This window comes from Nasonia vitripennis (genome assembly GCF_009193385.2).
Source record: "Nasonia vitripennis strain AsymCx chromosome 3 unlocalized genomic scaffold, Nvit_psr_1.1 chr3_random0007, whole genome shotgun sequence".
Lineage (NCBI taxonomy): Eukaryota > Metazoa > Arthropoda > Insecta > Hymenoptera > Pteromalidae > Nasonia > Nasonia vitripennis.
Genome location: NW_022279626.1, coordinates 2,803,705 through 2,827,592, shown reverse-complemented (window position 1 = coordinate 2,827,592; position 23,888 = coordinate 2,803,705). Strand labels below are relative to the sequence as shown.

At 39.3% G+C, this 23,888-nt stretch overlaps 1 protein-coding gene across 2 annotated transcripts in view; it reads left to right on the top strand.

Moving 5' to 3' along the window:
* Positions 1-23,888, top strand: part of LOC103317005 (glutamate receptor ionotropic, kainate 2) — a 661,640-nt gene that overhangs the window by 326,392 nt on the left and 311,360 nt on the right. For both annotated transcript variants that reach the window (XM_031926014.2, XM_031926013.2), the window contains exon 8: positions 3,887-4,102. In XM_031926014.2, coding sequence (XP_031781874.1) covers positions 3,887-4,102 — 216 coding nt within the window. The remainder of the gene's footprint in view (positions 1-3,886; positions 4,103-23,888) is intronic.

Sequence of the window (23,888 nt, the reverse complement as noted above, 5' to 3'; positions counted from 1 at the left end):
AGACAACGTAGAGCGCGGGCGGGTCTATTATGTCGTTGGCCGAGGTTTCCGGCTGGAAGTTTGTGAGCTGGGTCTTAATCGAGCACTGGTCCGAGTCCGAGGTCTCCTGGCTCTGGCTCGAGGCGTGCAAGTGACGATTGTTACGCCCGCTGCTGCCTGCTGTTGATGACGGTATCGTATATGTATTAGTTCGTTGCGTTGTATTATAGAGAGGGGTATAAATAATATGAGCAATTTTTTATTTGGGCAATTGCGTCATATTTGCGCGTGTACTCGTGGGGGGTATGTGTGATTAAAATTCGACGCACCTTCGTCCGTGTCGGTAGTGGATGAACGAATAGCTGGTCGGCGTAACCTTCGCGGTGAATTACAGGACGTGTCCGACGACTGACGAGGACTGCTGGAACTACCGCTCGACGTGCCTATTGATAATTTTCGTACCGCCAAATCGCACAGCATGTCGACAGCCTCTTGTCTGCAAAGATAAAGTGCTGTATTTCTGATCATCCGATTAAATGTAGTGTTTTTTAGCATTTATGCAGTGAAAATTAATCCTCTACATTTCTACTCATCTGTGCTTACCTAAGGCTCGTTTTGGCAGGTCGAGGCGGATACTCGGATTCGGTAGGCGAGAGCACCGAGACAGGAGTCTGCGCTAGATCCCGGTGAAGCCGAAGTCTCACTGACAAGTTTGACAGGCACCAGTTTTGGTTATGTTATTAAAGTAGTCCTGGCAGCTGAATCTCTCGTACTCCTGAAGGCGAATAAATGAAGGGGCCGCCGGTGAAGAACGGTATATTCTCCAGCCTTGAGCTCAGAACGATAGAGCCAAGTTATAGGGTTGGGGTAAAGTTGAGGCCGCCCTCGTAGAAGCCCAGATGGCCGCCATGAGCCAACTCGATACAAACCGCGCAGTTTGTTATCTGAAACAGAGAATTTTATATAATACACTGGTATTTTGACGCGCAATGTAGCGAAAAACGAATCAATTTTCATGAAGTATTTACCAGTGAATTCCTTAATAGGCGTCAGGAGTGATTCAGGAACAACCCAGGCGAAAACATTTAAAAAAAAATAAAACGATTAAAACTTAAAAAAGAAAATTTTCCGCTGTTGTTAATCGAATAGGAGTCGTGAGTTGAAGGCTTCAATCCACTTCTAGAAAGAAAAAAGGAAAATCTTTAAACCTAATTTTACACTTTACCGAAAGAAAAAACCACATACCTCCTGTCCTACTATATGAATCAGAGCAGCAGAATCCATAGTATTGTGGCATTCCGGACATATTTCTGCAGCCCTAGGCAACTCCCATATCTCATCATGACACGTCTCCCAGCTCCCTATCAGCAGCTTTTGTCCGATAGCGAAGCTATAAGATAGCTATATAAAAAAAAATTAAAACGATTATAAGGAAATCAAAAAATAGAAACAAATAAATAACACAAGAAAAAATCACTTACAGAAACACCATGTGGAGTACGACAAACTTTTACATGAGCGGAAGATGTCGGGGGCTGCAGACAAATAAAACACAACCCATTAATATAAATGCTGGATCCAGAAATTCCATGACATGGATATTCCACGAATTCTTCAGCGGCCCCAACAACATCTTCCCTATCCAAAATGTAACCGTCGTCTTCGGACTCCTAAGTAAATACAAAAAACGCGTTAAAAATAATAACCCTTACGATAATCTATACAAAACTTACCACCTTATCTATCTCTTGACGCATCACAAGTCTCCAAAATTCAACAGCCATCGTAGGATTGAAACAGGTTAACGGAATTTTGTTGTTGATAACGAGATGTTCGTTGTTGGTTAGAAAAATCATAATAACGGTCTTTTGTTGACGAGAAAAAAGTAAGGAACTTAAGCAAATTTTTTTGCAACGTATGTATTGCATTCACTCGAGATAGTGAAAGAGACAGGGAGAGATAGATAATAAACACAAGCATGCTGTTTTTGTCGCTACTACTAAGCTCGCGCTGATCCAATAATACGAGCGTACATCAGCTTCGTATCCGCTTCTGTAATCAGTCTGTAAAGTCAGATCTGTCGTACACACGCAAAATGATTTAAGCAGATTCAATTAAGAAAACGTGCATTGCCGATTGTTGGATTGTAGGAATAATATAGATTGGCGCCACTGAACAGCGCACGAGTCTCCGCACCTTTGAGCTTTGGTGCCAAAAAAGCCCTTTCACTTGTGTTGCGGTTTTCCAAAGCGTATAGGGGCGCGACTCTCTTTGGATGCAACTTACTTTTGCTCTATGCTTATCTTAATATCGTAGCACTACATATTATGAAATTGCTGCTTATATAATTATGTTATATTGCGTATACTCATATAATATGTCACATCCGTACATCCTAGCTCTTGATATACAACTTTATACTAAACTTTGTGTAGCCACAGAGCATCTGTTATAAGCTTTTCACGAGCTATTAAGTATTATCACTTCGGTGCTGTAGATTTTTTTTTCTGTACTCCATTGACTTTTTGACGCAATCACTCTATTCAAAATAAATTTAGAATTATTTTAGAAATTGATATGGTTTACTATCATGCGCGATATACTCTGCCGTAGTTGTGCGAGAGACCTTCGATGTTCATCTCGGTCATATTGAATTCTTACGGTTGCCGCGCAGCCAGTAGTCGTTAAGGAAAATTGATTAAGGGGGATAAATTGAGGGGGAGAATTTAGGGGGGGAATTAAGAAGGAGAATTGAGGGAGAAAATTTCTGAACCAGCGGCGGCGGCGAAACTTTTTTTATAATATAGAGAGATATATAAATATGTTGAGAGATAGAGGGAGAGAGACAGAGAGAGAGAGAGAGAGAGAGAGAGAGAGAGAGAGAAAGAGAGAGAGTTAACTATTGTTAGACGCATTTTTCAGCAATCCACCCTCGCGATTCGGATTTAGGGAACAAAAATACGTAATAAAAGTCTTGGTGTTAGACTGGACCTTAAATTTGCTACGGGAAGTATTGTGGGCCCCCCGACTATTTAGGTTACATATTTTTTACTAATACATAACCATTTGATACTTATTATTATGGCGAATAGCGAAACAGGGTCTATGATGAAATGCACTATAAGTATACAACAAATGTACTAACGAAAATTTTCAACTACAGCAGACTATGTCCAGGTATCAAAATTACCTCCCTAAAGGCAAGACATGGTCTATGATACAAAGCACTAAGTATATGTATAATAAATGTACCAGAAAGAAATTTTTATCTTCAGTATACGAAGTCCAGATGTCAAAATAATTCTAAGATTAACCCATTATAATTATAATACACGGTATATAGTGCTACCTTTAAAATTCGCCAAGTTTAACTACCAATAAACCTCGTTTATATTCATAAGTATATTATTAGCGTTAAAATTCCAGAAAGACTAAAATTCCAAGAAGTCCGACAAAATTTCCTGAAAAACCGGAGAGTGCGATATTTTATCTTTACATTAAATTATTGAAATATTGGTGCACTAAAGAAAAAAAAAATAAAACAGTAGGTATATTCTTAGATGTTAGGACTCATGTGACATTAAAAACATTTTCAATTAGAATTGAAGGAATTAAAATAATTTCTATTGGAAATTACGTTTTGGACATAAATTCAAGCAAATTAATATTATGTAGATGATACTATTTAATGTAATATTAAATAATTATTTGAACAATATATCAAAAACGAAAACAATGCATTCGTTTGGAGAAAGCTACATGCAAATGTATTGCAGCGGTTTTATTTAATTTATTCAAAACGAATTGTTACTAATTCTTATGTTAATGAATCCGAAACGTATGAGCAAGGAAAAGTAAGCGAGTCATTATAACTATTATGTTTGTAATATTTTTATCGTTCTTACAGAAAACTAAATTTGGGAAAAAAACCGGTTATATGTCTTTTACTGCAAAAGGAGAGCGCTTATTTGAATTGGACATCATTAATATTCAAGCAGGAAGATCTGTAACTGTAGGAAAGTGGGAAAAAGAAGATTTAAAAATAAATCGAGATGAGAAAGAGATTAATAACACATTGACCGAAGCAGCTAAGAGTAAGATTTTTAAAGTGACTACTAGAGTTGTAAGTAATTTCTATCTTCATTTATCATTTTATTTTAAATAATATCCACATAATATTAAAATATTTTTCACAACTCAGGTATAAAATAGATCTTTCTTTATGCCAGAAAGTAGCGTAGAAAATCGTTCATTTCAGGCATGTGTAATATAGTTCAAACTCAAGCGGGGAAGATGGCCGTTTTTTCCTAGGGGAGAAAATAGGTTATTTTTCCCTGCTGCAAGAAAGAAGAAATAATCATTTTCCTTCTAGGAAAAAAAATAGGCCATTTTTTCTCGAGGGGAGAAAAGACGTTTTTATAAAGAAAAAGAATCTTTTTTTATGTTGACTCTATCCCTCGGTGGTTACCAACAAAGATTTGGTAGCTTTTATCGGTCTACCCGAGGCACGTGTTTTTCAAGTTTTTGAAAATTATACAAATTCTTTAAAATTGAACTTTCTATATACAAAATAATAACTCAATTGTGCACTACTTGACATGAACTTGAAATGCACGATTACCTACGCTACGTTTTGGCATTAAAAAGGCCCTTGCATGACCTTGTTTTAAAGAATACGGTGTGTACCATGGGAAGAAAGGCTATTTCAGACTCGGGTGAGGTGTTTTCAGCACTCGTCTACATCTCGGGCTAAACACCTCACCCTCGCTTGAAATAGCCTATTTTCCCCTCGATGTACTATTTTTATCGCTGGTAAATAAGAAATTACTGAATTTCGGTCGGATGAGAATCTGTTTTATCGATACACTCTTATTAAATGTACAAAAGGTGGCGCTCTAGTATGTCTTAAAGAGCATTGCGTTTTGTGTTTTTTTACATCTATAGCAGTCGGTAAACTTTTATACAAAAAATGACTTTTATCATAAATGATACATTTTATGCGTTTTTAATTTACGAGCGGCAATTTTTGCCCTATTGCACATTTTTTGCAAGATCTGAGATTAGATTTTACATAAAATCTGGTTAGAATTGCCATGCCATTCGGTGACTGCACACACTCCTATACATTCACACTTATCCACCCAAACACCGTGCACTGGCAGCGCCGCACTGTAGCGCCCGCTGTTACCGCTGGCACTGCGGCGCGACACTTCTTGTCCGACTGCCCTCCCGAGAAAAGCTCCTGCTTCAGTTCACGCAAGATTTCACGCCTTTTGTACACGTCCTTTGTTCTCACAATAAAACGAAGGTTCAAACATTTGGTTTTTCACCCCGTATACTTTGGTGAACTGAAAACTGCATCATTTTTATCTCAGCTTCTGTAAAACGAAGCGTTTAATTCATCGTGATATTTCGTTTAGACGATCTATTAATCAATCATAGCTATACGAGCAAGAGTGAGAGCATTATACAAATTATCAGTGATTTTATTGATTTAATCCCGAGAAATAAATCAAACACTGTGTGCCGAGTTACGAGTCTCGCACATGTAAATACGTGTGAAGGCGGCCGCAATAGACGCGGCATGCGCAGCGAGCGCGCGCGCAACGAACGAAAGTCGAATCCGCACAACGCGGATTGAGCGCGCGCGCGCAACATACGCAGGGCGAATCCGCACGAGCACGGAGCGCGGCAGCTGGCAAGCGACTCAGCGACGACGCGCCAGGCGGCGCAAGCGGCGCACGCGGTGCGCGTGAACGCACCTATACACGTCCGCGCCACGCGCCTTTATAAGGCGGATCGCGCGGCGCAACGGGCAGGTCTACTCAAGCTTCACTCCGGGTAGTATAGTGCGCACACGTTACTACAAGGAACAGCGAGAGACAGACCTACGCCGACGAAATCGTCTCGTGAGCCCACGTGACGATTTGGTAGAAGAACCGAAGCCCGAAACTCCGAATTGCCATCGTGAGCACACGAGGCAACCCGGAACACCCGAGCGACACCGACCCTCGTCTACATGAGCACACGTGGGCGACACCCGGTGCCACCGTAAAATTCTAACCTACATTACGACACATTGCTGCCTCCCTCTGCCACTGTGAGCCCACAGGGTTAAGGGAGTAACAATAGTTCCGCCGGCGATTCGCCCAGTCGTGCGCTCACGTCCTGGAGACACAAACGCCAGCCTTATCCCGACATCTCACAACTCGATTTATCTTTGTATGCACACAGGATAAAGAGAAGAACGAGACGAGCGACGAAGATTTGTGAAGCCGTGCTCTCACGACTTCACAAATCTGAGGGATAACCTCAAAACACCGTGACGCTATCCCTGCCATTACTGTGCGCACACAGAGCGGTCGGAGTTATTGTTACACGACACATTCGGATCGGCGTAGCCGTGCGCACATGACTCCACTGTACCGAATGAATTCCTAACTTCAAAATCCGCCACCGACCCGCCATACCGCCACCGAACCGATACAACGCAGCCGCAACGCCGAATCATTTTTGTAACGAAATCGCGCATATGTTCTTGTAAATTGTTAACCACGTTAGTTTAAACAATTCTAATTGTAAAGGCGAATTATTTTTAATAAGACGCATAATTGATTTCTGTTTCAGCCGGGATTTAACAACGGATTCCAAAAGCTAATGTTTAACTAAGAAATATATTTTGTTATTATTGATAATATAAAAGCAAGCTCTTTTTTTATCCTTTCCCCTATCCTGATCCTGGAACCGACTGACTATCCAGTCTCTTGGGGAAAGTTAAACCATTACAACTGAAAAAACACGCTTTTCTGTGTTACACAAGAACTAAAAAATTTTCTCACTCACCTGCTTATGTGCAGCACGTGTTGAATTATTTGATCTATCAAACAGAAAAGTACAAAAACTGTATGCAATTATGTATGAAATAAAAACAATTTTGATATTAAAGCAATACATAATGTTGAAGTGTTACAATACATGATGTTTGGCTGTGTGCCAAAGAATTAGCATCAGTTTTTTTTTTTTTGATAGTATACTCAAGATTTTACATAAGATCTTATGCAAAATTTTGAGTTAATTACCAACGTAAAAGTTTTTTTCAGTGAATCATAAGTTCTCACATAAGAATTTATATAAGATTTCAGGTAATTAGGAACTTGCAAAAAATCTTGTACACGATCTTGCAAAAGATTTTTAATATATATTTGATAAAATAATTTTTCTTTTTATGAACGTAAGATCTTATTTGAGATCTTATATGAGATCTTACGCAGGTTCAAAGTTGAAAATTAATGATAAGATCTTGTGTACAATATTGGACAAGATCTTATAACAGATCTTACATAAGATCGTTTGTAGGATCTTATCGCAGTTTTTGCGAAATAATTTAGTAGGGCGCTGACTTGCAATAATAAGTACGCGTGGGAGTAACGCGCAACGCTATATAGCTAATGCAAGCTCAGACCTAAATATGGGGCCTTTTTATGCCTGAAAGAAGCGTAGAATATTTTACATTTTGCGTGTTAATTAGTGCTTAGTTACAGGTCAGTTCAACAACATCTGAACTGACCATACACCCGTCATCTTCCTCTGGATACGGTTTGACTAACCGAAATAACACTGACAACACCCGTTTTTACACTTTTTACATATATACTCAGCCCTGATAACAAGGATTAAACCTTCAAAACTTTGGCTCATCAATAAAAAATACTCGTAGAGATTATTTCTACCTCAACCGTTAATTAACTCAGTTTTGAAAAATTGAGTTAGAGCCATGTTTACATCTTGTCTTTGCTTAAGATAGCTTATTATTTTTTCTTGTCGCAAAATGCACAATCTTATTGATGCGTGCATGCGAGCGGCCCTATCCCATAATATCTCTATTGAAAATAACTACTGCGTAGTCTTAAAGAATGCGAGAGCGTGTAGGAAGTGTGTGTGTAGAATAATAATCTAGTAGTACCATGGCACCATGGAGAGTAAACAGAACTGACCTGGACCACACGAGCCACTGGGGAGGTAAGGTCGAAATTGTTTACTTTCCATGGTGCCATTTGTACTTTGGAGAGAGCCCCCCACCCCACACCCTCCCTCTTTCTATCCAAAGTGTCTCAGATTTTTCGAAGCACTTGAGAGAGCAATAAAGCAACTTACCTATTAAGGTATTAACACCCTGACGATCCATGAACAACTAGTGTGTGGTTTGAGGGTTTCCACCACCACTGCCTTCCTCTACGCGTACTCAGCAAATGACTTTTTCCATTGCGAACACACACACACACAGAGAGAGAGAGAGAGAGAGCTTCCCTTTTATCTCAACCAAAACTGCAGATTACGTCTTGTGATATGCATGAATACGTACAGTATTCGTCATTTCATATTTACAAACACATACATTTAGGAAAAAAATCATATCATCACAAATAATTATTTGCGGCATCCCTTTAATTTGAATTAAATCTGCATATAATAATCTGAACTAAATTTACATGGAACATTTCAACATATTGTGATATCCAAAAATATATCTATACCGACACGCACACACACGCGCGCGCGCACACAAAAACATACATACACACAAGCACATACACTCACCCATAGTTCTGTTAACATAAGATTAATTAAACAGGACAAGATAATACTCAGATACTCAGATAATAGATGACATAATAGATAAGTAAAAGATAATTTAAAGATAATTTGTTACCTCATTGTTATCTATTATCTCATCTTTTATCTTGTTGTTATCTAGTCATATGATATATAGCTGACGATGTAATCATGTTTATGTTAGCGTATTGGAGCTACCCCCTTATATCTATCCTAAAACATGGACAGATTCATGGACAATACTGATATTAAAAGTCAAGATTGATAAGAATTAGAAAAAAGATAAGATAATATATTAGATAAGAGATAAGTTTTAGCCGATTTTAATTAACTAATCATCTATCATCTTATCTTTTATCTTGTCATGATCTTAATTTCTAACATGTAGATAACTACTAAAGTCACGATAACGGACCAAGCCTACCTTCTTGGTTCCATACTCTCCTAATACAAGAAATGGTTTTTAATCACCCGATCGCCGATATCTCCAAAGATATTGCTCGGAGATTTACGAGAGATAACAATTTTTTTATGTGCATTTCAAGAGTTTTACAACACGAAAACGAAAATTTATGATACACATACACATACATGGACTGGTAAACATGGGGATCCGTTACATCTATGGTGTAAGAAGGGACGAGCACATCTCCCCCTACAGGCGTGAGTTGCAATGGCTCACCACCGCTGGACGTCGAAAATACTTCATGGCCTGCTTCTTAAGGAAGCTCTTTAACACTGCCACTCCAGCCTATATTATGTCCTTTTTCGACTTCCATGTTGCACTCCGCCCTGTGAGGGGGGAGGTGACCCCCCTGGACATACCTCCCTTCGCCACAGAGACGCTGCGGAAGTCATTTCATGTCAGCGCCTCATATCTCTGGAACGCTCTACCATCTCATCTGCGGAACACAAACTCTGTCACACTTTTTAAAACACTGGCCAAACGCCACTTCTTGTCTCAGGACAACATCGAGTCCTAGTCGACACTCTCTCACTCTCCACATACAGCTCGCATCTTTCCATCTCGCCCTCATCACATCACATTCCATTGCACATTCCATCTCACACACATCTATCACCCAAACTAAATTAAAAACACTATATACAGCAATTACTAAAATGTAAATATTGTACAATATAATGTACAGAAAAATAAAATAAATAAATCTAAAATCTAAAAATCTCTCTCTCTCTCTCTCTCGCTCTCTCTCTCTCTCTCTCTCTCTCTTTTCTGCTGCTTCCTGCATTCGAGCCCTCTTCTGTTGTAGATAGTTGCACGCTCCTTTTTGCAACCTTCAGGTCGATACATAAATCGCCGAAGGCTGCAATTTTTCTCTGTCATCTTTTCTACTGCAAACATTCTACACGGCTCCTAACCTACAAATCTGCTTGGCTTGGCTTGGCTTGTTTCCTCACTTGCACGGCGTCTCTTTCTCTCCGCAATAAACATCGTGGCGACATCTGCTACATCGTGGGAGAACTTTCAAGGCGAATTCACACTGATCGAGGTCGGTACTTTCACGCTCTTTCCATTAACGCTCCATCTAGCCGTAAGAGTCACAACACCTACTCTTTCACTCCGTCGATAACTTATCATCCCCCTACAAATATCTGCTTTACCGACTGCTAGTAAGTTATCGACGAAAAATGAGTGCAAACGGCGAGAAGAGTGTGGAAGTTCCTTTTCAGCCATGTAGCAGCTGTAAACAACCCATACAGCACAAGGACCCCAAAAAGTGTGAATTTTGTGGTCTGCACTACCACGTCATGTGCCAAAACACCATCAACATCAAAACTATCGTGGTGAACGGCAGGCAGATTTATAGCCTGTCCTTCATGTGCAGACAACAGCAACGACAAGAATACTCCCAAACAACAATACTCAAGGCAAGCCCAAGGCAAGAATACTCCCAAACAACAGCAGCCGGTGAACAAGAAGACGAAGTCAGCACCACCATCAGCCAACACGTCGAGAAATCCCTCACCAACCCGTTCGGCTGGAGTAACAACACCTACACCGTCCGTTGAGGCCGCTTTGAGGGACATTCGCGGAGCACTGGACGACATACGTAATGCTCAAACGGTGTGAGGAGGGATGAGGACATCTCCCCTTACAGGCGGGAGCTGAAATGGCTTAACACCGCCGGACGTAGGAAATACTTCATGGCCTGTTTTCTAAGAAAAATGTTCAACACCTCAATAGCTACTTATCTATTAGCCTATTTTGATTTCCACGTGGCGCTCAGGCCTGTGAGGGGTGAGGTGACTCCACTGGACTTCCCGTCCTTCAAGACGGAGACGCTGAAGAATTCATTTTTCATCAGCGCCTCCTACCTCTGGAATAGCCTTCCATCTCATCTTCGCAACACACTATCCATATCACACTTTAAACAAGCAGCTAAAAATGACTTCTTCAATCTGGAAAACACATAAACATCACACAAACATACACACATTCTCATTCATCTCATTTCACTTCATTCCATTTCAAACTCTTCACACGCACTAGCAACCTTACACAAAATTTTTATTCTTTTTATAATATACTATAATTGTATATGTACAACACAATGTACAACAATAAAAAACAATTAAATCTAAATCTAAAAAATCTCTCTCTCTCTCTCCTGCATGTCATTCTTCTTTCCACTACTACAACTTACTTTTCATAATACGTGCATAGAAAACGCGCCTGGACGAGTTTCAAGCCTGGGCGAAAGGCCTTTTTAGATTTTTTGTGCATATGTACATATAAACACACTCAAATACACACATATACATATATCTTATGGCGAAAGTGTATTTACATATAAATATTTACATACATATAAACACTCTTACACATACATATGTACATGTATCTAAGTAAGCGGTAGCGCTCGCTCGCGGTGTGAATAACCACCAGTAACATAATGATCAGACCCAAAGAGGTAATTTAAACTACCAAGAGGTTCGCCACGACCCCAAGATGGCGAGCCAAAACCAAGGTTATTCGAGACAGAACCAAATGCATCCAATGCAGAAGCAAGGTACAAATCAAGTCCAAAACCAACAGATGCCCGGAAACCCGGATCAACAGCATTATCAACAAAAGCTACAGGCATACAACGAGAACAAAAATGCGAACCCAACGAATCCAAGCAACAATCAGCCAAAAGCACCAGTAATGACAATTTTGTCGAGGCCAGAGAGGTATCAAGAATGTGGTCCACAAACTGTAAAGGATCTCAAAATGTTGATTGGGAGGACGACAAAGCCACAGCAGTAAGAATAAGAATACCAGTTGAAACCACTAAACCATGGGTGGAATTCATGATTGATAACGGAGCCTCAGTGAATTTAATTAAAGCAAGTCTATTGGACGATGACATGCCCATCTGCACTGCTGACGCTAGAGAACTAGTCGGAATCACGAACCATACTGTGAAGACGTACGCACCAATATATTTAGATGTAAAAGGTACCCCATAATATTCCAAATAGTGTCGGATGACTTTCCAATTCCATTTGATGGGATGTTAGAACGCAATTATCTAAAGAAAGAAGATGCTGTGATATCTTATTACAAAATTGTGCTAATGATAAGCGAAGATGTGATGCACACAACACCGTTCATAGGACACGAAGAAGAACATAATCAAAAGAATTTAAGAAAAGGATCTAAATGCAAACAAGCCAACGAAATACTAAAGGTAGAACCTGCAAGTAAAAAGGAAAATGATGTAACAGAACCAACAATCATCGGAGAGACAGAACAAGCCCCAGGGAAGGTGACACATACAATAAAAGCGAGGAGCAGACAAGTAATACAAATCAACTTAATCAAAAGCAACCTGGAAGAGGGATATACACCAAGGATTGACGCCGGGAACGAAAATCTCTTCGTGGGCGAAGAAGTAGTGACAAACGTGAACAACACTTACAAGATAATGGCTATCAACACCAGGGAACAAGACGTGACGATAGAAGTGGATCCAAAAGAACTAATACCTTTCAACACAGGACCCGATTTCCTGCAAGAAACAGACAGTGAGTTTGATGGAGATGCAATAATGGATAGAATAAAACGATTTGAAAAGGTGAAAGAAGCCATAAGGAGAAGTCATCTTAATCGAGAAGAACTAGAAATAGTGGACCGAATAATCGAAGACTATTTAGATGGATTCTTACTACCAGGTGACAGACTACCATGTACTGATATGATTCAGCACCGCATTAATTTAGAGAACGATGTGCCTATAAACACGAAGCAATATAGACACCCGCCACAGCATAAGCAAGTTGTGAGACAGTGTAGCCAAGAAATTAAGAGACAAAATCATAAGAGAATCCAATTCACCTTGCAATTCACCGATATGGATTGTGCCAAAGAAATCCGACAGCCATTGAAATCCAAGATGGCGGATGGTGATTGATTTTAGAGAATTGAACAAGAAAACAATCAGAGACGCATATCCATTACCGAATATCGCAGATATCATGGACCAATTGGGAGGTGCAATGTACTTTGCCATCTTCGACTTAGCAAGCGGCTTTCAACAAATACCAATGGCACCCGAAGACTGCTATAAAACAGATTTCACAAAAATCAATGGACATTACGAGTATACCAGAATGCCAGAAGGTTTGAAAAATGCCACAGCGACTTTCCAAAGACTAATGGAAACAGCACTTAGAGGACTTCAGTACATTGAAATGGTTGTGTATTTAGATGACATCATTGTTTATAGCAACGATATACAAGAGCACGAAAGTAGAATGAGAAATTTAATGCAAAGACTAAGGGAAGCAAAATTAGTTCTGCAACCAGATAACATTGAATTCTTCAGAAAAGAAGTGGGCTTCTTAGGACACATAATCAGTGCCAGAGGCGTGCAACCAAATCCAGAGAAAGTTGCAGCCATCGCTAAATTAGCCACACCCAAAAGCGCAAAGAATATAAGGGAAGTACTTGGAATGTTTGGTTATTATTGAAAGTACATTAAAGATTTTGCCAAAATTGCAAGTTCGCTGAATGATCTATTGAAAAAGAATGTTAAGTTTGAGTGGACCGAAAAATGCGAAGAGAGCTTTGAAAAATTAAAACAGTGCCTCATGGAGGAACCCATACTACAATTTCCAGACTTCAACAAAGAATTCATTCTGACGACTGATGCATCGGATTACGCAATTGGAGCCGTTTTAAGCCAAGAGAAATATGGATTCGACCACCCCGTACAATATCTATCGAGAGCATTAAACAAAGCGGAAAGAAACCACTACAGAAAAGGAGTGTTTAGCTGTAATATATGCGCTACAACAATTCAGACCATATTTATTATGTCGCAAATTTACCTTGGTCAGAGATCACGAACCATTAAATGGAATGCACACTAGAAAGGACCCTGGACAAAGATTAATGAGATGGATGTTTAGATTCATCGGGTACGAGTACACTTTTAAATACAAGCAAGACAAACTGAACAAGAATGCTGCGAAGCACAGCTCACTCAGCATCTGAAAGAACTACGTTATCAAGAGGAAGAGGGAGACCAGTAGGAGCGAAAACAAACAAGAATGCACCAAAATTGGATCACAGCGTGATTGCACAAAGGACGCGAGGGAGAACAGCAAAGGTAGAAAGTCCAATAGCCACCTACATCCAACAAGGAGCAATACCAAAAGTGTCCAAGACAGTGAAGTCTGCCAAAATAAATAAGCCCATGGACAAACCTTTGTTGAAAGTGACCAAATCTACATCAGAGGCCATTGCAACTAGCGAAGAAGAAAGCAGCAAGGATACCCAAAGTGATATCGATTCTGAGGCATCCACCAATAGAAAACTCTCTCCATCACGCAGGTCATGGCTATCATCCACAGCATTAGCAGGGAGTGAAACCGAATGACCACCACTGCATAAACCGACCCAAGGTACAGTGGATTAAGAATTGATGATTACCAATCAGAAAACTCCGACTTAGATGGAGACACGTCATCGACCGACAGTCAAAATAGGACAATCAGTAATATCGAAGTGCTAGTGAGTGCAGAAGAACCTTCAAACACAGAAGCAAACACCGATGATGACTCCGTAAGAGAAAGTTCTATAAGGACCACTTTAAGCAAGGAAGAAGTGGAAGAAGCAAGCAAGAAGTTTGAGGAAAGTCTAAAGAGATATCAAGAAAAGAGCATAATACCAGAGAAGTACGAAGTGGATTCAGAACACGAGTCGGTTACCAATTTATCATTGTGTCTCTCAGAAGGAGAAGAAATCAACCCGCATTATGGTACTGAACATATGGACCAAGTCCTAGGAGAAAAGGTAAATGAGTTAATAGATCGTACACAGGCAAAACTGCAAAAGAGAATGGACAATGATCGTGACTCTCTCTCTCAGATCATGAATCAGACTTGACTGTGAATGCAACAGCTCAATATCAAAATTATTAAAGGAAATCGGAGCGATAGAACCATTCAACCTGAAAAACAAGAAGCCGAAAATTGGTCAAATACTGATCACACTCTACAAGAAATAGAATGTGTTTTCTGTGGTGTTAAAAGAAAAATACTTCAACACCATAAGAATTGAAGATTTAAACAACGCACTGATGAACCTCAAACAGATAATGTTTAACAGAGATATAAGAAGTTTCCGAATTTCAAGAAGAGGAAACCTCACCGATGATTTAGAGCTTGGTCTAATTAGTGAAATGCTCATGAGAATTTTCTCCAATTCGACAATCAAAATAACGATCTGCTACGGAAAAGTCTAGCTACCCAGTGAAAACGAGAGAAAGCAGATCATAGCAAATTTACACGACAGTCTAACAGGTGGACACAAAGGTATAAATCAAACGTACCAGAAAATAAGAGAAAGATATTATTGGCCCGGAATGAGGAATGACATTTTAAACTACATCAGAAGGTGCGAAAGCTGCCTGGAGAAGAAGATAGAACGATTCAAAACAAGAGAACCCATGCTAATCACCGATACTCCTATTGAAGCATTCGACAAAGTATCAATAGACACAGTGGGCAAACTCAGAATGACGCCCAGCGGGAATTGCCATTTGCTAACAATGCAATGTTATTTTGACCAAATATCTCATTGCAATACCTATTAAAAATTTGAACGCCACTACAATAGCAGACGTATTAGTTAGACACCTTATTTGTCAGTTCGGAGCATCCAGAGCAATTTTATCCGATCGAGGGACCAGTTTCCTATCTAACAATGCATGCTAAACTTATTCAAAATAAATCGCTTGACCACTTTTGGCTATAGACCCCAAACCAATGGCTCTCTCGAAAGAAGCCATGCGCCCCTCGTCGAGTTTATCAGAATTTATTCTGAAAAATACGATGATTGGGACAAATTAGCACCCTTAGCGACATTTACGTACAATACTAGCGTACACTCAGCAACTAACTTCACCCCTTTCGAATTAGTATATGGTAGAATAGCCTGTTTCCCCATAAAATACCCTCTGATGAAAAGTTAAGAACCTATAACACGTACGTTAGAGATCTCATATTGCGACTCGATGAAATGAAACTCTTAGCGGGGGAAAACAAATTGAAAACAAACATAAATCGAAACAAGTTTACGACAAAAAGGTTAGGAAATTTAAGGGAAAAGTGGGAGGCTATGCCAGACTTATCACTGAACCTCGAAGAGGAAAGTTTGATGGTTATAGAAATAAGCCCTTGAAGATTATTGAATTTATTGATAGGAAAAATGTAATTTTAGAATATCCTAATGGTAAAAGAATTCGAAAGCATATAGATAAATTAAAACATGTAGAGGACGACTCTAATACCAATTCTGATTAATTAATAACATATAAACATAAATAAATTTTCAAATAAAACATTTATAAAATTCTTATAAACTCTCATTAACTCATATCAAAATTTGCAGGATGAATAAATTAAACAAAACTTTTGCTCATAATTTTAAATATAATAATAATGGCCCAAAGTCAATCCCCATATCAAATGGACCCATTGGACCCGAATCCTGGCATCTACTTTGAGAGAGTGGACGTCATGAGAACAAGAAGAGCTCACTGGAAAATTCAAATCTACATCGAGGTGGATGAATTCATGCAGATACATGCACCATTGGAGTCATACAAGGCCGTCTACAACAGCTGTTTAACGCGAATCGAAGGGACAAAATGCAAACATGTATTAGGACTAGATTTTATAAAGTTAAAAGACCAAACTTTGAAAGAGGTACAAAAGCAAATAAATGAAACCATCAAAACAATGATACACCAATCGTATCCAGCAGTGAGAAACCCCAGAAGCATTCGAGTGAAAAGAATAGCACCCCTTTTTTATACGCAAGCTGCTATTCCGTATAGTAGAGTAATATCCGCTCAAATTGTGGATCGCTCATCTGTGCGATGTATTTGAGATAATTGTTTACAAACACGGTCTCGCCACACGAGGTGGGACCGCAAATCAAACATGTTCAGGGATGTCTCCAACGTACGTCCTTGATGATGATAATGATCATGATGATGATGATGCGAGTCAGACGATACACGAAATGTACATTAGACTCATTACAACATCCAAAATTTATAACACGTAAGAATCTGTAACGCCTCTTGGTGGAGGAGAGCCACGAACGCGCAGCGCGAGGGACTCTTCTTGCGCGCATGCGCGAACAGTTGTCGAGCTTGCCGGAAGCAAGTCATTAGGATTCTTGTCCGAGAAGCTCGTTCGTCCGTGTGAGCACGCTCTACGCGAGCAGACTTTAAATGCTAGTATAGTAGAAACTAACTCAGATACACACACACGCTCATAAACTTTATTTATTAGCATATTATATTAAAAGAGAAGTAATGAGATATGAAGAATAGTACATTACACAACTAAAGGCGAAAGTTGGCTTTTCCAGGCGAGGATAATGATTAAGCACGAGTGGGAGTGAAGGATGCCGCAGGTGCCCGAGACGGACACGAATGCTCAACCATCATCCAAATCTTGAAAAGCCAATTTACCCCCTGCTCTAAGCTGTGCTTTTTATAATCAGTAATAACGCTCCTTTTAGCCTTCTTGTAAAAGCGGAGTCGTCCAGTATCTCATAGTAGAATTTCGTTGTATATCTGAATTGTGTTCGATGTCACACGGACTAATGTTATAATGTGTATGTACACATATGAGATACTGTCACACACATGCACACACACATAAGAATGTAAATTTCTAGGGCGAAAGTGTTTTTTTCCTAGGACCGAAAGTAAGTAATTTCGCCCCTGTTCGCTCCAGTTAGTATCATTTCTCCTGTCAGGATACGGTGGTGCATCATAGTATCTTCCAGTCTCGTGATAGAATATTTGCTGATTACCCCTGTTTCCATTGCTATTCCAAGCCTGCCAATTGTTACGTTGTTGCTGCCCATTATTGTAGTTACGATGCCCATTATTGTAGTAACCTCCTCGTCCACCTTGGTTGCCATAATTATTTTGATACCCACTTCCTCGATATTTATTGCCTCGATAATTGTTTTGTGGGTTCTGATAATTATTTTGTGGGTGATAATTTTGAGGTTAATTTTGTTGCTGTCCATTGTACGTTCTATCATTTACATACCCCACGTAATCTGAATTATTTTGTTGATTATTTTGGTAGCGATTCTCATGCCGGTATCCTCCATAATTAGGATAATTGTCACCATTTTGCGGCCCATTATAATTGTCTTGATTGTTGTAATATCGGCCTCTACTTCTGTATGGTCTTGAATCTGGGATTATTTTAGCTTTCATCCTGGTTTCAAGTCGCACTGCTTCTTCATTAGCTTCTCGCAAATCAATGGGTTTACTGTAATCTACTCGCACAGCCAAATTTGCAGGTAAACCTTTGATAAATATGTCCACTGCTAAAGTTTCCAATGGTGCCATCATCTCATTTTTGAATTCTTCTCCTTTTTCATCCTTCAAAGCATTCTTAGCACTGCTCAGGAGCACGTTTATTTCATCATAAAAATCGCCTACTGTGTCTTGTTCTCTCATTCTCACATTCTGTATCTTATTATTATAGTAACTGAAATTTCTTCCGGGTGCAAATCTTTGCTTTAAATGTTGTATCAAATCTTCTACACTTTTTATCGTTTTATTGTTTAAACTTTTCTTTGCTGATCCCGTTATTTTATGTAGAGCATGTTGTAAGAATTGCAGCTTAATCGGGTCATTGAATAACTCGCTGGCATTCCTCAAATCTTGTATGTAGTCTCGAAGATTCTTTTTTCCATCGAAATTTGGAATACCGCTTATGCAATTCATGAGTGCAAAGCTGTTTGCCATGGTGCTCATTAATAGCATGCTCGCATCTGGTGCTCCTCCATTGGCTGAATCATCATTGTTTGAGGAGTTCCCCATCATCTCGAATAAGTACTGTGTGCCTTCTAAATAATCTAGATAATCACTCGTATCATCGATTGATTCTCTTGCACTCTTATGATACTTTGAGTTATTTAATATGCTTTCAGTTACTTTGACTTTCTTCTTCTTACCCAATTTATTTTTAATTAATTGTAGAATTTTGCCTAACTTATGTCACCATTCTTACTCATCGCCGATATCACTTAATTTCAAAAAGTTTCACTTTTAAATTCGAAGAGAAAAATTTAAAAAGATTTGTGCCTGGGAAGCATACAAAATGTATGAACCAAAACAACAAAAAATATTACTAAGGTTTCGTATGTCCCAAAAGGGGTTTTTAGGGTGATATATATAATGCTCGTAGAGGGGTAAAAAAAAAAAATAAAAATTCACGCAAGTTGAGAGGAAAAAAAAAAGAAATTCCAAAAGCTAAACTTAAGCTAGAACCTTTCAAATTGTCATAACCTTTATCCTAAAACAATATCGCTTGATTCTTATATACTAAAAGGAAAAATTAAATAGTTGTATCCTAACAATTAAATTCAAAAACCCAAAACTAGTACCCAGAACATAAACGTTACTAATTAGCCTAGTCGAAATTTAAATTCCTAAGATTCTGAAAATTATCGATGAGATTTGATTGTTTATTTGAAAATTATTGTAAAACCTAATTGGGCAGATTGAGTTAAATGTGTGCTGAAATAGTTTAACAAAAGTTTCAAAGTTTTTACGTAAATTGCATATAAAGCGTCACTCGATTTTATTTAATTTAATTAAACATAAAAGAATTAGATGAACACGATGAAAAAGAATAAAATTGAAATTCTAAGCAATTATTAGTATGACTATGCTTAAAAGTGTAACGGTTTAACTTTCCCAAAGAGACTGGATAGTCAGTCGGTTCCAGGATCTGGATAGGGGAAAGGGGCAAGAAAAGAGTCTGTTTTTATATTTTTAATAATAACAAAATATATTTCTTAAGTAAAGAATTGCAATTTGGAATCAGTTGTTAAATCCCGGCTGAAACAGAAATCAATTATGCGTCTTGTTAAAAATATTTCGCCTTTACAAATAGAATTGTTTAAACTAACGCGGTTGACTATTTACAAGAATATCTACGCGATTTCGTTACAAGAATCATTCGGTGTTCGCGGCTACGGTGTTTCGGTACGGTGGTGGTATGACTGATTGGTGACGGATTTTTATCCCTCGGATTTGTGGAGTCGTGTGCGCACGGCTTCGCAAATCTTCGTCGCTCGTCTCGTTCCTCTCTTTATCCTGTGTGCGCACAGAAATAAAGCGAGTCGTGAGATGTCGGCGTAAGGCTGGCTTTGTTGATTAGGAATGTACCTTTGTTTCACCAAGACGTGAGCGCACGACCGGGTGAATCGCCGGTGTTGTAATTGTTACACCATTGCTACCAAATCGTCACGTGGGCACACGAGACGATTTCGTCGGCGCAGGTCTATCACTCGCTGTTCCTTGTAGTAACGTGTGCGCACGATACTACCTCTGGAGTGGAGCTCGAGTAGAACTGCTTATCGTGCCGCGCGATCCACCTTATAAAGGCGCGCGGCGCGGATATGTGTAGGTGCGTTTACGGCGTACCGCGTACGCCGCTCGCGCCACCTGGCGCGTCGTCGCTGAGTCGCTCGCCGGCTGCCGCGCTCCGCGCTCGTGCGGACTCGCCTTGCAAATGTTGCGCGCGCGCGCTCATTCCGCGTCGTGCGGATTCGCCTTTCGTTCGTTGCGCGCGCGCGCTCGCTGCGCATGCCGTATTTAATGCGGCCGCCTTCACTCGTATTTACATGTGCGAGACTCGTGTCTCGTCACAAAAGCAATTAAACACCCTATGATTAACCAATTAAAGAAAATCCGAATCAACAGTAAAGTATCATCCTTAAAAAATAAAAAACAAATTTTAAGATTTTTAAGTTTTTAAATCTACGAAGGTAAAGAATTTATTATTCACTTAATATTTAGTTAATAGAACCCTAAACCAACAATTATTACTTCCTACGGTGTAAAGTTCTCTCGGTAAAATAATCAAACCAAAAAAAGGAATTATTTATTTATTTACGAAAAGGTTAAACAAGCGTAATTTTATATCTATATTAATTAATAATAATTATTATTGTTGTAAAACTCTTAAAACGTTGATCTTTCGTTTTCACTATTTGAATCCCGCGCCCGCTCAAAATGGCTGTCGCGTGCTCTCTCTGCTTCTTGACTCTTTCTCGACTCGGACGCGTCAGTTGCGCGCGCCTGGTCTCGCACTGCTACAAAGTCCGTAGCCGCGCCTAGTAACCACGCTCGCACGCATGCGTCTGCGCCCGCGTTCGATATGAACAAACACGTGCCGTCGGCTGCTATGCTGCAATGGCTAACGACACCCGCGTCGTTTCGTGTACTTTCTCCTTCAATTATCGTTATTAAATCGCGGTGAAAATAGTGCGCACGTGTAATCTACTGGTTCTTGAGTGTGTCCTCTACCTGTGACAGTGACCTTCGAAGGTGTTTATTGGCAAAAGGTGGAAATATAATTGTGGACCCAGGACTCTACCCCAAGCAGTACAACCAGTTGCTGCTCACTAATTAGATAAGTTCTCCTGACAATTTATTCAAACATAAATCGTTCGCATGACACTAGAGCTTGTTGCTTTGTGTTAAATAAACTTTTTACTTGTTCTAGGATGGCACAAGTTTCTCAATGACCTCTTTTCACCTGCACCGACTCAAGAAAATGCACGCAAGTATAAAGTTTTTGAGTATTGCCACACGCTTTATTTCCTTAAATATTGTAATGTTTGCTTTCTATATTGTTCGAATGAGTTATACGGGTTGGCTTTAACATAGACAAGGCCTTTTGTCGTAGATTTTTTTCTTGATTGACAAATTTTGCTTGATAATATAATGTATTGATAATAAGTTTAAACACTCGTCAAAAACAATTCATGAAATTTATTTGTGTAAAATTTTCTTATTTGCTCCTACTAGGTCGAGAAACTTGCACAATAAATGCTGTTTACGGGGCTAAAGTAAATTTATTGGTTGAAACTTCCACGATTGACATCGACACTAGGACTTCTTTAATTGTATACAGTAATGAACAATACCACAAAGCTGAATATGAACTAGATGAGTGTTCCTTTTAATGTACGTACTTTTACTTTGTTTCTACAATTGTTTGAAAGTGAGATTAGCCTCAAAGCGTTCCAACATTCGCCTTTCTTATAAATAATGGTGAGAATAAAAGTGTGTGTTTGTGATAAAATGATGAATATTTTGAAACTAGGTGTCTAATTGCATTTGTCGCACAACTAAAGTTAGATATTCTTGTTTAGACGCGTTTTCTCAACTTTTTTACTCTCATAAAGGTTAGTGGGGCCAATTTGTTCATATTTTCAAACTTATAACATTATGTCTAATTAACTTTTCAGTGTATAACCATATAAGAGGGGCTTGCACGAGTACTTCAAAGTGCGTTTTTGATATTCTATTTCTTTTCACAACTTCAAACAATGAGTGTGACCTTACCAATTTGTTGTCAGTCGCACTCTTCCTTTCCTAATAACCTATGATACCAATTTTGATTTTTTTTATAGAATGGAGCGAATACTTTTGGTCCTGAACAGTCAAACTTCACTCTTGCTGTGAAACACACTTGCTGTGAAAATCGAATTTCAGCACCAGAGCACCTGCGTAATAAGGACGCTCTGGTTCGACTCCGGCTGGTAAGTGTCAATTAACCCTTAACTACCCACGCGCACTGAACCACTATAAAGGCTCTGAAGTCACGGCACGGCGCCAAGCTTCCAAGCGACGTTTTCGACTCTGCGCGCGCATATATATATGCTGTTATAGATATATATATATATATATATATATATATATATATATATAACAGTTACACAAAAACGCGAAATAAAGTCTAAAACAAAATCGAATTCACGAAAATCCCGTAAAGAAAACGACGCGAATAAGCATTAAAAAAAAACGTTCTTATAAAAGTCAAAATGCGCCGAAACAAGAACTACCGACTAGACAAAACGCATTTCCTGGAATTTCAAACAGGCAAAGCCGCGCGCTAAGCTTCTCGGAACGAAGCGCCACTAAAGGAGGGTTGCTAAGCAACTGAGCCAACATGTCCGTCTCACCTATTTTTCGCACGTAAGCTATACGGAGCAAAGGGAGAGAAAAAGAAGAGCAAATAGACGCCGCCGCGAACAACGCGCAAAGCAATTACCAGTGAAACGCGGCAACACCATTTTGAACAAGACGCGTGTTACAGTATAGTACATATGCACGGGAACGGAGGGAGAGTTGTCGTCGATACGTTTGCACTTAATAGCACGCAACTCCCGAACATGTTGTAAATCGAATGGTGTCCACGCACATACACATGTACACGTATGGTTCGGAACGACAACATCGGCACACGCGATAAAGTGAGAGTTGAAAAGGGGCCGTATTCGGACTCACAGGTCACGTGATCGCTTTAATTTAAAGAATGGCAGATGAGAGCCAACCGATACACACAAACGCACTGATGATCTCTCACAAAAACGATAATAAGAACATTAAGAAAAGAGTAACTTTGAACGATGAAAAAAACAAGTACAGAACCAACAAGTCAAAACGACAATAATAGTGATAAGTTGACTAACTAAAAATGTTAAAAAGATTGTATCCTGATATTAAAGAATTTCGGAAAAATGATCACAGCGTGTGTCTAAAAGACTGCGAAATACGTAAAGTAGCAAAAATGAATGGGCCAAAGTTCGAGAATAACAAAGAAATGGCAACGAAACCATTGCAAAGAGTCAGTGCTGACACAATGGGACCCATAACGCCAGCTACCTATCCGAAAGACTGTAGGTTTATAGTGGTGTTAGTGGATAATTATACACGTTTTGCAAT